This window comes from Chenopodium album, chromosome 21 (genome assembly GCF_948465745.1).
Source record: "Chenopodium album chromosome 21, dcCheAlbu1.1, whole genome shotgun sequence".
NCBI classification, from domain to species: Eukaryota; Viridiplantae; Streptophyta; class Magnoliopsida; order Caryophyllales; family Amaranthaceae; genus Chenopodium; species Chenopodium album.
The window spans coordinates 36,132,411-36,151,510 of NC_137854.1; the positions used below are offsets into that span (position 1 = coordinate 36,132,411).

A 19,100-nucleotide genomic window follows, 5' to 3' on the forward strand; every position below is an offset into this window, starting at 1 on the left:
AAACCAACCAATGGCTTTTTAGTTGTTTTCATCCATCACCAACAAAATGACTTAAAATCTTACATATTAAAAGAGTTATTTTTTAATTTATTGAGTTAAAATCTAGGAACTCGATTGCTTAAGGGATATTATATTATTGTTATAACTTATAGATACACGCGTCCATAATATTACTTTGACATATAAATCAATAATGCCTTAATTAACAGGTTTGTGTATGATAGGTCACATGTTCAAATTCCCTACTACATACGGACTTAATATTAGTAGTTTGTATTGCCCGGCCTTGTGATTCATTCGCACAACAAAATAAATATTTTGACTCACAAAGTAATACATATTGGGGTGAAATATGATCCAAATTACCGATATTGGGGTATGGTAGTTATAAATCAGAATTTATTGTCCACAACATTTGTCTCATTGAAGTGTTCAATTAATTTATTGAAGAATTTATAATAGAGACATTCTCAAAGTTGAAGAATGTATGAAATTATATCTTATAGTCCCATAAATTTAACATGGAAATTAGCTTACGTACACTTATAGAAATGCATGCTAACAATGCTACAATTCAATAAAGAAGCTACAATGTCCGACATGCCAGAAAATTGTCAACGTGAGATTATTCAGAGAAGGAAATTCTGAGTAATAAGATCATAAATTAATTAATTAATTTTGATGATTTTATCACAAAAACAGTACAATAATAGTACTATTTTTTCATTAATACATTAATGGTTCATCAAACATAATAACACTTAAATAGAACTCGTACATACACACACGGGGCTAAAATAATACCATATCCATATATAAATCCCATTTTCAGACTCAAATTAGTTGCTAAGAACTCAACCCTAAAGAAGATTAATACGAAAAAGATTAAACTCGATGAGCTTAATCTTCGTCGTCTAAGTTTTGTGTCATGCTATTCTCATGGCTACCATTATCTTCATCAACTTCATGTTGGACCGACGGGAAATGAGCCCACTGCAAAATTAATAACAAAGAAAAAAAAAAATCAAAAAAAACTATAAACATTCAAAATTTTATTTTTTACACTTTATCATCAAATTATAAATCAAATAAAAAAAAGGTGACAAATTTAATAAGCTTACATTTTTAGCAGCAGTGCTAAAGGCTTCCTTATGAGTCATGTTAGGATTCCTAGCCTTTAACCTCCTGATTTCTTCTCTATTATTCAAAATACACATGTAAATTATTATTATCATTTTATTTTGTATTAGTAGATGCTTGAATGACGAAATATTATGAATAATTAACAATGTCGAATCACTCGAATTTACGTACTTGATAAATTTGTTATAAGCTGATGGTGCCCTTCTTTTCTTCTCTGGAGCTGCCAATTAATGAAAACAGCAATATGTTATATATGTAATCACGTTAGGTCATGATACTAAAGCGAAAAAAATTCAATAATATATACATGAACATCAAATTTGAAGTGTATACGTTTATTAACAATTTGTTCAATCGCAATGTGATCTTCATCATCCTCTTCATCCTCCTCCTCATCGTCATTATCTTCTTCCGAAGATGGTAACATGGACAAAGTAGTACTGTGCCTGTCCATAGACTTCGATGTATCCACTTCCTCTTGGTGCTTATAATTTACCTATGCAAAATTAAATCATGATACGAAAAACACTCGCATTGCTGAATCAACAATTAATTAAGTTCAAGAAGCTAGGTTTAATTTCTTTAATTGTCCGAAATAAACTTCGGATTACAATTATTCATAATTTTATTGTGTACAAAAACATATACTTGAGGTCTCTTAATAACAAATATCCAAAAATATCAAGTTATAAATTAAGTATTGTATTTCATAATATTGCTAATATTTAAATAATTAATAAGAAAACTTAATTATTATTACCTGATCTTGGTTAAGGGCAGAAAAAAGATGGAGGGGAACAAAAGAAGCTTTCAACATGTTGACTGAGAGAAGACCAGTGCAATGACCACACCTCACTGTCACCACCATTGTCATGCTACTATATGGCACACTCACCTTCACAAAACGATAAAAAGAAAAAAATAATTAAAACACGGGTATATAGACTAATAATCCGGACCTAACCAGGATGAGTACACGCACTAGTACTACACTAGTAGTTCAAATTACACTATCAACAAACGTCACTTAGCCACGCATGTGTACAAAAAGATTGGTACGTATGTAGTAACATAGGAAACATAAGATTACCAGTAAGATGGTGGTGCAAAAACTGCATTGGACGTAGCATATTTGTTCTTGAGTATCGAATAAACGATTAAGTGTTGCCATTATTCTCGAGGTCGAATTTAGAGAGAGGAATTGGGGTTGGGGGAGGTGAGAGTATGTAATTGTGTAATTGTAGGTTTTAGGGTTCTAAGAGTAGGAGCAAGTATGCACAATATATATAGAAAAAACACCAGACTTCATTTAAGTGAGTCATGTTGTGTTATAAGACTTATAATAACATAACAGTATCTGTGTAGCTAATTTACAATAATGCATATTAATTTATTCCTAGGATATAAATGTATCCTTCGTTATATTTATTATGTGACGAAAATCTATGTTTTTAGAATTTAGCTACGGAAGACAGTGAATTGTTAGTTAATAATTCTTATATGTATATGGTAACTTTAATCAATTTTTTGTTAGATTGTCATCTATAGGCAATCTAACTTTCCTTTTGGTTGATCTAATTAATAAGAGGATGGAGCGGATTAATTGATGGTTATACTTCGTATAAGCTAAGGATCGAACTCTTAATCTTTCATCATTTGGACAACACACATACACTTCGAACACAAATAATATCTCAATCAATTATTTGATCGAGAGGCCTTTTATACTCTAGTTTAATCACTATACTAGCATTGCAAAATTGATTGGTACGTGTATGGATACATACATACATGTGCCTTATTTAATTTGAAATTATATGTGTGTCACTCTAAATGTCCAAAATAGACTCGCAGTGGTAGTGGTTGATCAATGTCATCAAATGCATATATTATTAATGAAGAACGACTCTAGTCTATTACTCTTTGACATGTAAAATGCCAAGCTAGCAAATAGTTGTATATCATTGAAGCTATAAACCCTCTAAAAAGATGGGATAACATTTGTAATGACTTATAAGAAAGGAGGAGAGGGGGCCGGAGGGATCTATTTCTAGAAATCTAGGTCAGATCTATATGTAAAATTGTTACTCATAAAAATATATAATTTTTCTAGAATTATTATAGATAATCATCATATCATAGGTAACATTAATAGTCGGCCTTGCATTATTCCTATCCATTACACCAAATTATTGGAGAACGAACATCTTCATTATATATTCATAGATTTCTTACTCAACAAACACATAGATTTTTGGAAGTCTTGCTTAGATTAAAAAGCAAATAGACTCTCAAAATTGAAAAATGAGAATTTTGACCTCACTTGAGTTCTGATGAATGCATTGAATTCAAGTCACACACTTACTTCCAAACATTGACACACACTTGGTAGCCATCACATAAAAAAGAGAGATTTCCAAAATGTTGTTGGTTTGATGGTGGGAAATTAAAGGAAAAACGGGACCAATGTCTTATTTTGTTAAGTGTTGTTTTCTGCCTCCCTATATCTTTGTGTCATTATTTCTAAATTAGGGCTTAATGAGATGATTTTTTCTAAATTGTCTCTAACTAGTAGATTTAAACCTCCAACCTCATGGTTAAAAGGTGCTATTCTTTCACTAGACTAAACTTAACTTAACTGGTCATTTTGTCACTATCGATTTCCTCTACTAGCTTTATAGCTTTGTTAGTTTGTGTCTCATGTTGTACATTTTATATAATGGTCTAATGGGTAATGGAGCACTTAAAATCTTTAAGTTTGTCACTAAGCACAAGCTAGTGTATCTGACAAGAGAGATGATACCAATCTCTAAGATTGCATAAAATCTTATATGCACAAGGACAATCATATGAAGTTTTCCATATGTATGTAGAGGTAAAGTAGGTTTCTTGAGTGTTTTGGAGTGTAAAGGATGTGTATGTACGTAAATTTAATTCAATCAGTAAGATTAGTTTATACTTCTTGACAGTCACACATGCATTAAGTTAAAGAGTATGTGTTTAAATTTGAAGAGTATACGTAGTAAATGATTTGCATTATAAGTTAAAGAGTATGTGTTTAAATTTGAAGAGTATAAATGATTTGCTCTTAGATACGTAGTAATATTTATAAAGGTAAATACTACCTCTGTTTTAAATTATTTGTAATGATCAGACATTTTCTACTCACACTTTATGTCAAATCGTTGCAAATAGTTGAAAACAGAGATAATAGGTAGTAACGATTCAAATTAACTTGATATTTGGTAATATGGTATGTTCAATGCTTATTAAACCATATGTTATGATGAATCCCTATTAGACCGTATAATACGATGAATCCCTATTAGACCTTTGAGATTTGAAATTCCAAATTAATCCGTGCACATAGTTAACTTGATATTAACTATTAGACCGTTTCAAATCTCATAGTTAATATCAAGTTAATCCCTATTATCATTATTATCTATTATCGTTATTAACTATTAGAAAACATACTTACGATGCAAGTTCAATCCCTATTAGACCTTTGAGATTTGAAATTCCATATGTCTGGTTCGCCAACTCGGACAAGCTAATCCGTGCGAGATTCGAATAAGTCGACAACAACAACGAGTAACATGTATCGTCATAAGAAACCGTTCAGTAAGACAATTCTTCTCAATTCTCATCTAGACCAAAAACTTATCTCCACAAATCAAAATGAAGGGGCCAAAAAGACCCCCAAGTTTAGGACAATAGCCCAACATTAGTACATTACAAACCCAAAACTTATAAACTACTTTCCTGAGTTCCTTCTTACCCAAATCCACAAAAAAGGCGCTAAAAATATCCTCAGTAGCAAACAAACACTCCTATCTTCATTCTTCAATGGCAATCTTAGCTTCACTTCCCAACCACAACCCCTTCTCCCCTCTTCCAACCACCGCACCAACCACCGCACAACCACCACCATCTTTCTCTCCACCAATCCCAGTCCCAAAATACCCTCCAAAGCAAAAACCCCATTTCCCTAAAACCCAATCAAACCCCAAAAATCACCCTGCTTTCACCAAAATCCCCCACAACAAAACCAAATTCTTCAAACCCATTTCATCCCCCACCCCAATTATCCTCCCCCCTCCTTCCCCCGAACCCGATACCGGTACCGATACCAAAAACATTGATAATGACAATGGTATTGATAGAGCAGTTGTAATTGGGGATTCCGGGGTTTCTTACCATCTTCCCGGAGCTCCATTTGAGTATAAATTCAGCTATTCTGAAACCCCAAAGGCGAAACCTTTGGCGATTCGAGAACCGGCTTTTTTGCCCTTTGCTCCACCATCAATGCCGCGGCCTTGGACTGGTAAAGCGCCATTGAAATCAAAAGCTGAGAAATTGTTGAAGAAGAATAAGAAGATTCCTTTGTTTGATTCTTTCAATCCTCCTCCTCCTGGGATGAAGGGTGTTAAGAGGGTTGATATGCCTGGTCCTTATAAATTTGGGGATTTTCCTAAGGAAGTGATGAGTAGGAAGGAGATTATTGGGGAACCCTTGTCTAGGGCTGAGAAAAAAGCTCTTGTTCAACCTCTTCTTAAGGATAATCGTCAGGTTAATCTTGGTAATTCTGAAATTTTATATCCCAATTTCTTTGATTTTATCGGATTATTGCTTACATTTATGTGGGTTATTGATTTATGTATTTGTATGATGTAATGGATTTGTTGTTTTCATTTTTTTTTTACTACAATGAGAATTTTTCTTGATTTACCTGATGAACTGGCAAAGTTTTATGTGGGTTATCGAATAATTAGTTCTTAGGTGGATGTTACTCTTGAATTTATGATAGGTTTGGAGGTGAAAGAGTTATATTTTGGGGGTACATGGGATTTTATTAGTGATGAGTTAATTGTATGGGAATTTTCGACGGGTAATCGAATTAGAATGATGGATTAGACCATTTTATATTCAGTATAGTTGGAAGTAAAGAAGAATGTTGCATTCTGTGGTGAATGAGAAGATATGGCATATTTGAATTGGGTTTGTCAGGAAATGGGTATGATGCCTGTTGGGATTGCTCTAAGTGGGACTTTTAAAATTTTAAGCTAGACTAGATATAATGTGTTGTTTTTGATGAAATTTTGCTTCATCAATAGATAATTGTCTAAACTTTAAAATAATCTTGTTTTAGGAAGAGATGGATTGACACACAATATGTTGGAGTTGGTACATACTCATTGGAAGAGACGGCGAGTCTGTAAAGTGAAATGCAAAGGTGTCCCAACTGTTGACATGGATAATGTGTGCAAATGTCTTGAGGTTTGTTCTTTGAAATTCCATGTCCCCACTTCATTCCCGGGTATCCATTGTATTTGAATTGAGTTAACGAATTGATCCTTTGATTTTGTATGTTTTTCATGCTATCTCCCGACATTCATTGAATTTTATCTTACTGCTTTAACCGTCATATTACTCAAATATACTCCAGACAATCATTGAATTGAAATGATACGTTTATGACTTTATGTACATTCGTAGTTTTTGCATCTGTTGATAATATCAGGATTAGTAGCATGGGATTATACATGCATGAACTTCTTTTTAAAGAACAAACAAAAGGGAGGCATAGAGACCATTACATTATTTACTAAATTATATGAAGTGGATAGGCTATGGTCTATAAGCACGTGATATACCATCAATGTTAGACATTTATGATTGGCTTACATCATTCAGGATTGTTGAGCATGTTGACTTTAAGATGCTCAGCTTTTGTATAACCCAATAAGGTTCTAAATCTTCTAATAGTTTATTCGAAAGTCTGGACAGTCTCCTTACTAGATGCTGCGTTTTTGCATAGTTACTAAGTAACCTGAAGCAATCAGTTTAAGATGAGTTTATTTTCTTGATGCTCAGACTGTTCTTAACAATGTTAGGAGAGAACAGGGGGTAAGATTATACATCGCGCTGGTGGTGTAGTTTACCTGTTCCGTGGACGGAATTACAACTATCGCACTCGCCCACAATATCCTTTAATGCTTTGGAAGCCAGCTACCCCAGTTTATCCAAAACTTATTCAAGATGCTCCTGGAGGCTTGACAAAAAAGGAGGCTGATGAGTTTAGACGAAAAGGGAAAAGCCTTCTGGCAATATGTAAACTAGGTAAAGTTTGATTATGCATACTGTTTATCTAATTTCTAGTTAATTTGCTTCTTATCTTGACGCTTTTGATGTTTGGGACTTGAGACTTAAGAGACATGACATCACATAGCTTATTCATTCTTCACTTTTCAGTCTTCACCTTTCTATCATTCCTGTACCCACTAGTGAGTCCATGTATTTGGCTCGCTTCATATCTCATGTCATAGATTTCATGATTTTATTTTTTCTTGGTTCTGTGACTTTGTTTTTCTGCTTGGTTTGCACAAAATGGTGACTATTTGAGGTTACCCTGCCCTTGTTTCTTCTGCAAATCTACAATGTCTTTGTAATTGTAAATATACTTTTTAGGGACAACCCACTACTTTTTGATGCTGAACACCCAAGGGCAATGTATAAATCAACATTTGGTTCAGTTTTATTTTATTGTCAGGTTCTGCAGTCTTACAGTCTTACTTGAGTGTTATGCATCAGTAGAGACTGGAGAGCGTGCTATCCAATTAAGACAGTGATGTCTGGTAAACAATTTGTTTAACTTCAGGTGTGCAAGTTTTTTTTTTTTTTCATTTGAGCTCATCAAGTCCAAATTCTTCTGAATTTGCCTCTTGCTTTCAGGATTTCTGCTGTTCTTTACTCCCATGTTTGTAGTGCTGCAGCTTTTATTTTATAATATAATTTTTTTCATCTAGTTATTACAAAAAGTTTGGAGAGACTACAGAATGTAAGAGAGGGAGCAGTTTCACCTGTTGATTTAACCAAGCTCATTTACTATCCCCTTTGGATCATCTTAGTTTGTTCTGTGTAATGTGGCATGTCTAAATATCTTTCATATGCTGCAGCAAAGAATGGAGTCTACAATAACCTTGTCAATGAAGTGAGAGAAGCTTTTAAAGGAAGTGAACTTGTTAAGGTTGATTGCCGAGGACTAGAACCCAGTGACTACAAGAAGATTGGGGCAAAACTAATGGTATGTATACAGCTTCCTTATATTACGGCCACCATTTAAAATTTACGATTTTGCTTATACTAGTAAGCTGGTTAACATATAATCCGTTGCTATGATTTCCTAGTCTCATTTTTTTTAGGTCTCATTTTGATGGTTTCTATTACTTTTATGGCCCATATGGTGGCAATATTGAACGATGGCAATGATAATGAATAACAATTTTGTATGGGAAGTCTCGTGCTAAAGTCTATGGTAATGGAACAACACCTACTCCAGTTACTCTTTATTACCACACAATACTACCTCTAAAGTAAATGAGTAAGAGTAACTAAATCCTCAATGGAGTATGTGTTTTCTTCATAAATCCTTATTGCCTCTCAATACCACCTCTCAAGTGGTGGTAATGGAAATCTGCGAATACAAATATATATGTTGGGTTACAGTTATTTTATCAACCTTATATACAGGTTACACTACAGATTGTAGTTTCCACAACATATTACTGCTTAACAAACATGTATGTAGTAGTAGATTTTACACTTTTAAGCTAGTACTAGTAAACAGGTTAATGCTGTTAACTTTTTTTTTTTTACTTCTTTGTTCTGGTTTCCTGACTTCTTGTAGTTACTCTTATCCATTTGGTTTATGCTTGTTAGTCCTGGATTATGTGAATATCTTTTCCGCTGGAGGGTTAGTTCCTTTTATGCAATGCTGTGCTGAAAGATTCCAATTTTGCATTGAAGTTCCTCGTATAGCTTGCTATAATACAGCAAGTACTGCTGGTGTTAAATTGATTTAGAGAGGCTAAGAAGATTTTGTTCTCTAGTATAGAATTAAGGCACACTTAAAACTTAAAGGCTTAACTTAGTATCACTTGCTGCTCAATAATTGCAAATTAGATATTATGAGGCTTATAAGACTTGCAAGACGATGGATAAGACTTGCAAGATGGAGTTAATTTCTTCATATGAACCAATTGCAGTATACTGCTTTGCCGTGGCCGCAACAGAAGGGACATGGCCAGGATGTCAGATGTTATCAGGACTGGAGTTGACTGCTAAACTCCCCCACCCCCTCTCCTCTATCTCAAATAAGGGATTGATCATTAAACTTATCCCTACAGTTTGGATCTGCTGATAATGCTTTACATTTTATTATGTCCTAGAGATGATGTTTATTCAGGTGTCACATATTATCAATGCTATTTCTAACCAAAACTTGCATTTTAGTTGTCATTTGTGCTGTAAACTTTTCAACTGTCCAAGTAAACAAAATGCTTGCTTTCAAATATGAACCTTGCAGGCTTACATTGAGACTGGAACCGGCAATCGGGCAGGCAGGTTTCCCTCTCAATTACAAATATGATAAGTTCTTTTTCCTGCTATAGATGCATAGGCATCCTATTGACCTAATCCCTTGCCATATCTATTCAAAACCAATCTATCCACTTGCTTACACTTGGAAAGGTTCCTTCTTGTTTTGGTCCTGACACCTTCTATCAGTCAATTACTTGTTGTGTAGTTTTGTTGACATGTAATAGAACTGCTAAACAAGGCATAATTATGATAATGCTGGCTGGCTTCAATTGACTGTGCCCTCATATCTTGAAAATGTAAATTCTCTGAATTGCTCTAGCTCTTTACTGGTTAACTGCTGGTGAAATGGACTAGGCAGTATTTGATTTGTTTTCATAGCTTTGATATGGATTATGAGATGATCATACATCATTGGCTATATATTGATTTCCTAATTTATTAAAAGACGGAACTAGGCCATATTGTGTTGCAAACATGAAATCCTGAAATCAACTGCAAAGTGGCAGAGAGTGACATTCTTCCTGTGTGTGCAACAGGAGTTGGTTCCCTGTGTGCTGCTTTCTTTTGATGATGAACAGATACTAATGTGGAGGGGACACGACTGGAAGTCTATGTACCCGGACACTCCAACAGCCTTGCTGACTCTGGATGCTACTGTAAATGGTTTTGGTGCTTCAGGTATGTATGATTAAGACTACTATCATTTTGATTGTATTATATGTTGATTGAAATCACCACAAGTGTGCATGTCGGATCCTCACACTCCAACAGGGGTATGGACACTTCACACTGCATTTTGGACGATGAACAAGGGCAATTTTTCATTAAATAGCTAGCCGAGGCTGACACTTGGACACACACACTTGTCTGATATACTTACAAGTGTCCAAGTAACAGATTTATTAAGTTAAATTATAGATGCTGGATGCCTCAAAGTAGCCTACAAGGCAACAAAAATGAATTACACCCAAGTGCTGGGTTTAGTTAGAGATCTTTCCTTGGCGTCTCTAGTTGAGCTGTAGCTGTATTCTAGTGTTTGTCAGATTTCGATGCACTTACAGACCAAGTTTCCTGTTTCTATTCATGTTCAGGAAAATCAGGCAAAGCCAAAACTGTAATCTCAAGTCCAAGAATGATGTCACTATGGAAACGTGCGATAGAGTCAAATAAGGCAGTTTTACTCGATGAGACTGATCTGGGTCCTGATGCTCTTTTAGAAAGGGTGGAGGAATTTGATAGGATGACACAAGCAATCGAGCACTCATATCCTGCTCTAGTCCATTCAGGCGAGGGTGAATTATCAAATTTGGAAGCCAAAGATGAGGTCTTTAAAGACGATGAAGAATTTAATGATTACTCCAATGATGAAGACGACGAGTTTGAAGATTATGGGGATGACCTGTTTGAGGAGGCAGAATCACCTGGCCCTCTAGGCTCGTTACCAGTTGATCTGATAGCAGAGAAATTGCATAGGCAAAATCAATAATTATGTGGGGATTAAAAATGTTACACCAAATCTGATACGGTAATACCTATGTAAGTGTCCTTGTAAAAAACAATTTGTACATAATAAATGAAAAAACTCTACTGATTATGATAATTACTGTTGGTGAATTATCTTCTGAAACCAAAGAAATTAACAAGTAATACAGAAGTTTATTTAAATTGCTTGTTCTGTAGATATTAAGTAAAAGCTAGGCTGCGGCCTCCTCTACTGTTGTTGAAGGCTTGAAGCTTATGCAAGTAGCCAAGTAGTGGTGTTTTTGTTGTTTATCCTTCAGACTTCAGGGTGATGTGTTAATTTTTGAAGTTGCTATGTTTCAAAATTCTGCTTAGTACTCTTAATATTGAGGCTCGGATTTTGGGATTTGGGTCTCAGAATTTTGAGATTTGGGTACTAGATTCTGGGCAAAAATATGACAAAATGTCTAAAACTTTGATATAAATGTCCAGATTTTGAGGTATGATGTTAGAAATGCACTGCAAGTGTCTATGAGTACAATTTTAAATGCTCGTACTTTGTAATAGGGAAAAAAAATTGAGATAGAATGTTTAAAACTTTCAATCCATCTCAAAATTTCACCATTATTGTAATTAGTTTTGTCTATTCCAATATATTTTCTTATATGTAGCACCATGTACATCGGTGAATACTAGCTCTCAAATAGATTTTGTTTAATCATTAAGATATGGGGGTCCCTCACCCTATCACGGGAATGAGGGAGGTGAGAATCGAACCCCCAACCATTGGGGGGGGGGGGTGTTGACCCTCCATTTCCTAAGTCATATACTCTTGGTGAAGAATGACTTTTAATTAGCTCTTAGCCTCTCATATATAGCTCCATAAGAACAACTTAAGATTACCATTATTATTATTATTATTATTATTATTATTATTATTATTATTATTTTGACGGGATTATCATTGTTAAATAGAGTTAATTTCTCACATGTTTTTAAAATCACATGCTCACAATCTCAACCTTGTTCGCCAACAAATAATTTAGTGTATACAACTACGAGTATTTATTTGTAAAATAATTGGTTGTACGATATCCATAATACAATTAAAGTTATTTATTTGACTTATTTACTTATTTAGAGCTCTCGAACAATCAGATGAATCAAATTGTACAATAAAAATTGACGTCTTTCTTTTTTTGATAGAAAAAACAATAGACTGATAAACAGTTCCTTGTTAGTTTAATTAAATGCAGACCAATAATTAACACCTCACGTAATAAATTCCACGTGTTAGATGAAGATTTTGTGAGTCGCAAAAAACCAAAATGAAGTCGAAATTACGTGAACTTTTTAGACGCTGCTTTAATCGACCCACTTCATTGGCGTACTTTCGTTTGCCTTTTCATTGTCTCTCCTCCCCAAAAAAAATAAAAATTAAATTGCGGGGGAATTTTGGGGGTGTGATAGACTGTTTGTTACTGCTAACAATCCACTCTAATTTTCTTCTTCGTCTTCCTCCGATTTTCTCTCTCCTCCAAATCCTCTGAATTCCCACTTTTTATTCGGTGTTTTCTGATTATTTATCAAAATCAGGTACTTTCTCATTTCTTGTTTTACCATTATTTTTGTCAATTATGTAAATTTTGTTTAATGATTTCTTGTTTAATATGGGATTTTATGATTTTTACAAGAACCCAGAATTTATTTTTGTTCATATCTTGCCCAGAATTGTTGATTCGTAGTGAAATTTATTTTTCCTTTTTATTATAATGCTGTTTTGGTTAGTTTATACTTTATTTGATATGGATTAATATTTTGGAATATATATTCATTTACATTTTTCGATATAGTCGTATTGTTAGGGGCATTAATATAACAGCTTAAAGTACCATAATTTTTTTTTGACAATATTGGCGAATTTTAGTGTGAGATAAGTGTTATGTACTGTAATTTTCTAATATAGTCACCCCTAAATTTGATAGTTAATCATGAACGTTACCCTTATATCACGAAAAATCACTTTTGTCTTACCATACAACTGTCTTACACAAGAAATGCTCGACAACATTAGGTCGAGTTTTTATTACTATTTTCATTTCTGGTACTTCCTCCGTCTCTTCATTAATGTCCACTTTCTATCATTTATTAAAGAGAAAGTAATAAAGAGACTGAGGAAGTAATTTATTGTTTTGAATGCCAATGTACAATCACTTGTTATTTCTGAATTGTCACTTGTCTCTATAGATAAAACTTTAAAATTATGTTCGAGCTTGGCTTAATAAGAATTATTCGAGTTTGAGCTTGCTTGATTTAGCATCTTGTCATTTGTGATTTCTTACTCACTTTAGGTTATACTTTAAAATCATGTTCGAGTTAGGCTTAACAAGAATGGTCCGAGTTTGAGCTTGCTTGATTAAGTAGGTGAAGAAACATACTAATGTTGTTACTGACTTTATAATAGTATATTGTGGGTTTAGTCCTGGTATCTATTATCTTTGCATTCAAATGATAATTTAGGACTTTTTGAGGTTAAATATATATGTTTAACAATCTCATAAAATATGAAGTACGGAGTATTATTTATTTAAACTCACGAGCTTTCAGGCTAAATGCAGAGTTTGAGTTTGGCTCTATAAATATTCAAACTATTATTTTAAGCTTGAGCTTGGCTCATTATTCATTAACAAACAAATTCAACTCAGAATCGAACATTGACTGTACTGTTTCTGAACTGTTGGTCTAGAATACTTACTATTAGATCCTGACTACATGTGTCTTGTTTACATGACATGTATTTTGAGACAGAAGGAGTTTAATCTATGGTTTAATTATCAGGTTACTATAGTTTAAATCTATATAGGACCGATTCTGTAATCGATCTCTTGTAAAGTTATGTTCTTGCATGAACTGTACTGCTTGTCCCAAAACGGATGTTTGCAAATAGATATGATTACGAAGTATATTTTGAGTTTACAACAGTAATGATCCTTCTTATGCAGGCTTGTTGACGAATAGGCAAGTAGACCATGGCTGCTGATACAACAGACCCTAGTTATTGGTTGAATTGGAGGTTTCTTATTTGTGCTTTATACATCTTGGGCATCACAGTGTTTAGTACTTTTCTTATATGGAAATATGAAGGCAAAAAGAAATTAAGCAATGAGAAGAGAGAACGCGGAATTATACCAGTTGGAGTTCTATACAAGGATGAAGTTTGGAAAACATGTCTGAAAAGCATTCACCCTGCCATTCTGCTTGCTTTTAGATTATTTGCTTTTGTTTTGCTATTGGCAGTGATCGTTAGCAACACTATTGCTAAAGGACCTGGAATCTTTTTCTACTATACTCAGTAAGCTCTTGTGACCTTCTTTTGTTTCGTATTGAATTTCATACTTTCTGCTGATTGCTCTTTGTTTTTTTTTCCTACGAACAGGTGGACCTTTACGCTGACCACCATATACTTTGGGGTATGTTCTACTCTAACAACCATGAGTACCTTTCCAAAGAACTTATTAGCAAAGATAAATCTACATGAAGACTTTCTTATGAACTCCTAAATTGAAGGTTTCTTTAGCCTTGATGGCAGTAAGAGGCACATTACCAGTAGAGAATAACTTGAATCCTGCATAAGAATCAATTTTGAAGGAAACTTTTTTCTTGTTTAGGCAGATTTTTTCTTGTTTCTTTACCTATATTATTATATGTTTATATCTCTAAATGCAATTAGCTGAGTGTCTGCACCTGCCCTTCTTTCAAGATGCATTGATCTTCGCCCAATGTTTACATTTTGTGTTGGTTTTGTGATGTGACTTTATAGTTTGCATCTGCATTCTCTCTTTATGGATGCTGGCGTGATCGTGGTGAAGATTGTCACTCCAAGGCTGCTTCTCAGAATATTGATGCAGAGCAAGGATCTAATGTTGCTCCAAAGCTCGAAGGTAGTGCGAACACATCTTTGTTAAACAGCTTGATTATTCAAGAAGAAGTTCATGTTCACGACGTTGCAGGTTGTACGGGTTATCTTCTCCAAATCATGTACCAGGTTAGCCAGTTTCCTATTTTATTATTTTCTTACAGTTTTTCCCCCCTAGTCTACGTTCACTGTTTATCTACTATAGAAAAGAAATTCATGTGATTTGGGAACGATTTATCTTCTGATATGCATTATTTAGAGTCAAGACTACGTACATCTGTATCTTCCCAAGCCTTGCTTAAAGTGGGATTGTGCTGGACACTGGTTGTTGTGTATGGGGAAAACTTCTTTACTACTGGATTACATTATCGTGTTCAATTTTGGGCAAAAAAAAAATCTGCATGACTGCATCTTTACAATCATGCATCTGCATAAGTTATAAGGAGCTCGTTTCTAATTTCCTGTTCTCTTATACATTTTACACAGGTAGCTGCAGGTGCTGTGCTGCTCACCGATGTTGTATTCTGGCTCTTAATTTACCCATTTCTAACAGGGAAAGATTACAGACTTGCTTTTGTGAGTGCAAAATCTATTGATTCTGTTGTATCTTGTTTCATTAGTTACTGTATGTCTATATATATCTGCATTCTTTGCAATGTGTAAATGTGTGCCAATTGTATATTCTCATAGAAATCGCATACAGTGATACGGGCACCACATGCATGGTTTTGAAATTATGTCTCTGCCCTTCTGGGGATATATGCTACAATAACAATCTGATATTTCTCATCATATATAGGCATAGCTAGGTCTAAAATGGATAAGTATTTTTAGAGAAAATTAATGTTTTAGTAGTCCAATACTTTTATAGGGTTAATTAACATACTAACATAGATGAATCATGAATGTAGGACTGGGGTCAGCAAAATGAACAGACATTATGAGTTTCTTTTCTCAAATAGAAGTACCTAGTGAAACACTGCAGTTTAGTGATTGTAAATTGCTAAAGTGAGAGCATTAAAGAATTAAGATAGCTAATTATGTTGAATGATTGGAAAAACTTGAGGATGTTTGCTCTTGTCAAACTCAATTATTGGAATTTTTAACCTAGAGAAAGGACGGTTGTGAAATCGAGCACAAAGTGGACAGAGCGTAAGGAAATAAATCGGTGTGTATGGAATTTTAAGAAACCAATTATCTGATGTATGCAGTTGTACAGTTTCAAACGCAATTTTATTGGAGGCAGATACGTAGTATATATTCATGAATTTCTTTTTCAATCTTCTGATTGCCTTTCTTAATTTGAATGCAGTTTGATGTTAGCTTGCATTCTATCAACGTTCTCATTCTTGGGGACTCAATTTTGAATTGCATGGTAAGATTTACCTTGTTATTAAGAGCTTTGTTTGTTTCTTGGGGTTGAGAGACATTGGATTCAATTGTTATCTTTAATTGGATTACCAATTCTGATCTTTCAGAAGTTCCCTATGTTCCGGATTGCCTATTTTATCTTGTGGACCGGAGTGTTTGTTGTTGTTCAGTGGATAATTCATGCTTGTGTTTCCCTCAAGTAAGTTTCACCTTTATTTGATGTATTTCACAATTCATTTTTGTGGGGGGGGGGGGGGGGGGGGGGGGGGGAAACCTTCTGATCACTTATTTCTTCATTTTGTAGGTGGCCGTATCCATTCATGGACTTGTCACCTCCATATGCTCCGATATGGTAATTTGCTCCCACCTACTTATATATTATATTGCCTTGTGCTTATTAAGAGCTAAGGTTACTGTGTTTCCCTTATCTGTTGTATGCTTGTATTTTAAGTAAAATGTTTGCAAACATCATTTTTTTGAATCTTTCATTTATTCAAGCTGTTATTGCTTTGTTGATGCTTGAAAGAACAAGGCAGTTGAAATGTAAAAATCAGTGGCGGAATCTTGAATACATCTCATAAGTTTAGGATTTGTTTGCATCATTGTCAATGATGCCTGTCCTTTTGTTTAGTTTGGTTAAGGGAGTTTTATTTGTGACAATTGCTCAGTGCCTCAGTGTCTTGAATATTCATTTATGGCATTGTATGACGAGTTTCTCTTCTTTATCATCATTCTATTGGTTGGGGCTCGAGCTAATCAACATATGTTTCTGTGGTACAGGTATGCCGCAGTGGGTTTGTTGCACATCCCATGCTTTGGAGCCTTTGCTCTGATAGTCAAATTAAAGCACCTATGGCTTTCAAAATCGTTTGCAGAGTCTTATCAGGGTATAAGGTGATAAAAATTTGCTCTGTCCATTTCGTGCAAGAAAATACATCGCCTTACTTGCAAAGACTGATCACACAGTTTTCCTCCAACCGGCCTGGGAGCTTGAGATGGATAGTCTCGTAATTTGATTTCTCCATCCTTTTCAATTTTTTTTATTATTGATAGTATCATTGATTCATATTTACTCTCCCTGTAAAGCTGATTTTTATTCCCCCCTTAAAACTGGCTGTAAGTATCAGTTATTAGTTTTATTGAAGTATCACGACAAAATGCAGCAAATCAGCAATTAGTTTTTACTTGGTATAGCAAGAGACTGTGACTTGTTTTTCTTATTTTTCAAGCACCTCAGAAGCACCGTCGTTACCTTTCTCGGGGCATTTGATTAGTCAAGTCGGTATTGTGTTTTCAAGTGTCCAGAATTTGACTTCCAGCAACTGCTGGGTGTTGAAGAAATCTACAAGTCTAGTAAGAGCTATATTACTCTATTGTTATTACTCTTGATGGCTTACCTAATAGTCAAATTATTGATGTGACAAGTAAATTCAGAATTATTGCATGTTAAACTTTGTATGAAGAACTTTGTGAGAGCAGCAAAGTTGACAATCACTGTACTTTTAGACTCAGCGGAAATTTGGAATTTTGAAGTGGTTATAGGGTTCTTAGTTGTTTTTCACTTTGTTGTCATTTATTGAAAATTTGAAATCAAACGTTTGTATGTAACATAGACCTCTTTTATTACGTCACGTCATCTACTCAACTCAAGAATTGTTAGGTGTTCGAATCTCTTTATACCTGAGGTTGACAGTTAGTTGAGGGTTAGAAATTTCAGGTCTACATCCTACATCTAGGCATAACACTAATAGGACTTATGTACAAAATCAAGAAACAACTACTCCCTTGTTATTTCTTGTCAAAGTCACTATTTATGAAAGCTCTTAAGTATACTTCAATTTTCCAATCATTGCTTTATACTTCCTCGGTTTTTTTATAGTTGTAACACACACTTTATCACGGTATCTAATAAAAGTGGATCTCACATGATATAATACACTTAAAATGGGGTTAAAAAGTTGTTAGGAGTATAATCAAGTGGGCCATGTGCTTTTAATAAAGATAAAGTACAATATTTTCCTTTCTTTTTATAATGTGTTGCAGCTATTATGATATTTCCATTTTAAAGAAGTGTTGTAACTTTAAAGAAACGGATGAAGTATTTATTACTTCTAAGAATTTCTAAATATTGTATACTTCGTATATAAAATGACAAAAAATATAAAAAATCAAATGTTGTGCACGAGATAATACAAGAATGGGAGGGTTTGCAGTTTAAGAAGGGGGGTTTTGCACGTTTTGCGCGAGGGAGCTCCTTTTGTTTTGGGCACCTTGCGGCCCACGAGTACCCATATTTTGGAGGTTGCATCAAACCACGTTACATATGTGTTATATTATACACTTTTAATTAGATCAGATCATAAGATTTCATATATTTCTTTAATCATGGAGCTGTATTATTAAATAAAAGATATGTAGAGAATATGGATTTTCAAATTTCTAATAAACATGAGATATGACATGCATAGCAAACGTGCATTATAATAGCTAATTAATGATCATCATCTGATCATCATTTGTTTACTTTGTTCGTCTTATTTTCACTAATAAGTTAAGAGTTAATAAGTTTTGAACAATAAGGCTCTATTCTTTTCACTTTAATTTTGCTGAACTGAAATTATTTTTACTTTACTTAAATTTATTTTACTGAAATGAAATTATTTTTGTTAAACTGAAATTATTTTTAGTGATTTTCTATTATAATTATTCTTTAAGAAAATGAATTTTACTAAACTAAAGTTATTTTTACTGAAGTGAAATTAAATTTACTGAACTGAACTTATTTTTACTAAACTAAAATTATTTTTACTTAATATTATTTTTTAAG

General features: G+C 33.9%; 3 protein-coding genes across 5 annotated transcripts; 2 read left to right on the plus strand and 1 right to left on the minus strand.

Moving 5' to 3' along the window:
• Positions 1-900: 900 nt before the first annotated feature.
• Positions 901-2,314, minus strand: LOC145600751 (axial regulator YABBY 4-like). The gene is made up of 6 exons (XM_081656621.1): positions 2,234-2,314; positions 1,904-2,038; positions 1,477-1,639; positions 1,315-1,363; positions 1,122-1,197; positions 901-993 (listed from the first exon to the last, which is right to left on the minus strand). Exons 1-6 carry the CDS (start codon positions 2,312-2,314, stop codon positions 901-903), a joined length of 597 nt encoding a protein of 198 aa, XP_081512747.1.
• Positions 2,315-4,909: 2,595 nt separating this feature from the next.
• On the plus strand, positions 4,910-11,190 carry LOC145601356 (CRS2-associated factor 2, chloroplastic-like). 2 transcript variants are annotated; one of them, XM_081657364.1, is made up of 6 exons: positions 4,911-5,725; positions 6,296-6,423; positions 7,041-7,266; positions 8,103-8,230; positions 10,062-10,203; positions 10,617-11,190. In XM_081657364.1, exons 1-6 carry the CDS (start codon positions 4,993-4,995, stop codon positions 11,009-11,011), a joined length of 1,752 nt encoding a protein of 583 aa, XP_081513490.1. In that variant the 5' UTR covers positions 4,911-4,992; the 3' UTR covers positions 11,012-11,190. The 2 variants fall into 2 exon arrangements, with proteins under 2 accessions (XP_081513492.1, XP_081513490.1); XM_081657366.1 differs by lacking the exon at positions 6,296-6,423 and having other exon boundaries at positions 4,910-5,725; positions 7,051-7,266.
• Positions 11,191-12,374: 1,184 nt separating this feature from the next.
• Positions 12,375-17,457, plus strand: LOC145601989 (uncharacterized). Of its 2 annotated transcripts, XM_081658096.1 has the most exons (10): positions 12,375-12,582; positions 13,989-14,338; positions 14,423-14,456; positions 14,807-14,927; positions 14,997-15,031; positions 15,389-15,478; positions 16,215-16,277; positions 16,381-16,472; positions 16,578-16,625; positions 17,054-17,457. In XM_081658096.1, exons 2-10 carry the CDS (start codon positions 14,016-14,018, stop codon positions 17,169-17,171), a joined length of 924 nt encoding a protein of 307 aa, XP_081514222.1. In that variant the 5' UTR covers positions 12,375-12,582; positions 13,989-14,015; the 3' UTR covers positions 17,172-17,457. The 2 variants fall into 2 exon arrangements, with proteins under 2 accessions (XP_081514222.1, XP_081514221.1); XM_081658095.1 differs by having other exon boundaries at positions 14,807-15,031.
• The last annotated feature ends 1,643 nt before the right edge of the window (positions 17,458-19,100 follow it).

Excerpts from the sequence above, each read along its gene's own strand:
- LOC145600751 (XM_081656621.1), bottom strand. The coding sequence starts at position 2,314 with ATGGCAACACTTAATCGTTTATTCGATACTCAAGAACAAATATGCTAC. Across the intron at positions 2,039-2,233 it reads TTTGCACCACCATCTTACTG|GTGAGTGTGCCATATAGTAG; the intron begins GTAATCTTATGT and ends CGTTTTGTGAAG. Across the intron at positions 1,198-1,314 it reads GCTTATAACAAATTTATCAA|AGAAGAAATCAGGAGGTTAA; the intron begins GTACGTAAATTC and ends TTTGAATAATAG.
- LOC145601356 (XM_081657364.1), top strand. The coding sequence starts at position 4,993 with ATGGCAATCTTAGCTTCACTTCCCAACCACAACCCCTTCTCCCCTCTT. Across the intron at positions 6,424-7,040 it reads ATGTGTGCAAATGTCTTGAG|GAGAGAACAGGGGGTAAGAT; the intron begins GTTTGTTCTTTG and ends TAACAATGTTAG. Across the intron at positions 10,204-10,616 it reads AAATGGTTTTGGTGCTTCAG|GAAAATCAGGCAAAGCCAAA; the intron begins GTATGTATGATT and ends ATTCATGTTCAG.
- LOC145601989 (XM_081658095.1), top strand. The coding sequence starts at position 14,016 with ATGGCTGCTGATACAACAGACCCTAGTTATTGGTTGAATTGGAGGTTT. Across the intron at positions 15,032-15,388 it reads TTCTCCAAATCATGTACCAG|GTAGCTGCAGGTGCTGTGCT; the intron begins GTTAGCCAGTTT and ends CATTTTACACAG. Across the intron at positions 15,479-16,214 it reads AAGATTACAGACTTGCTTTT|TTTGATGTTAGCTTGCATTC; the intron begins GTGAGTGCAAAA and ends ATTTGAATGCAG.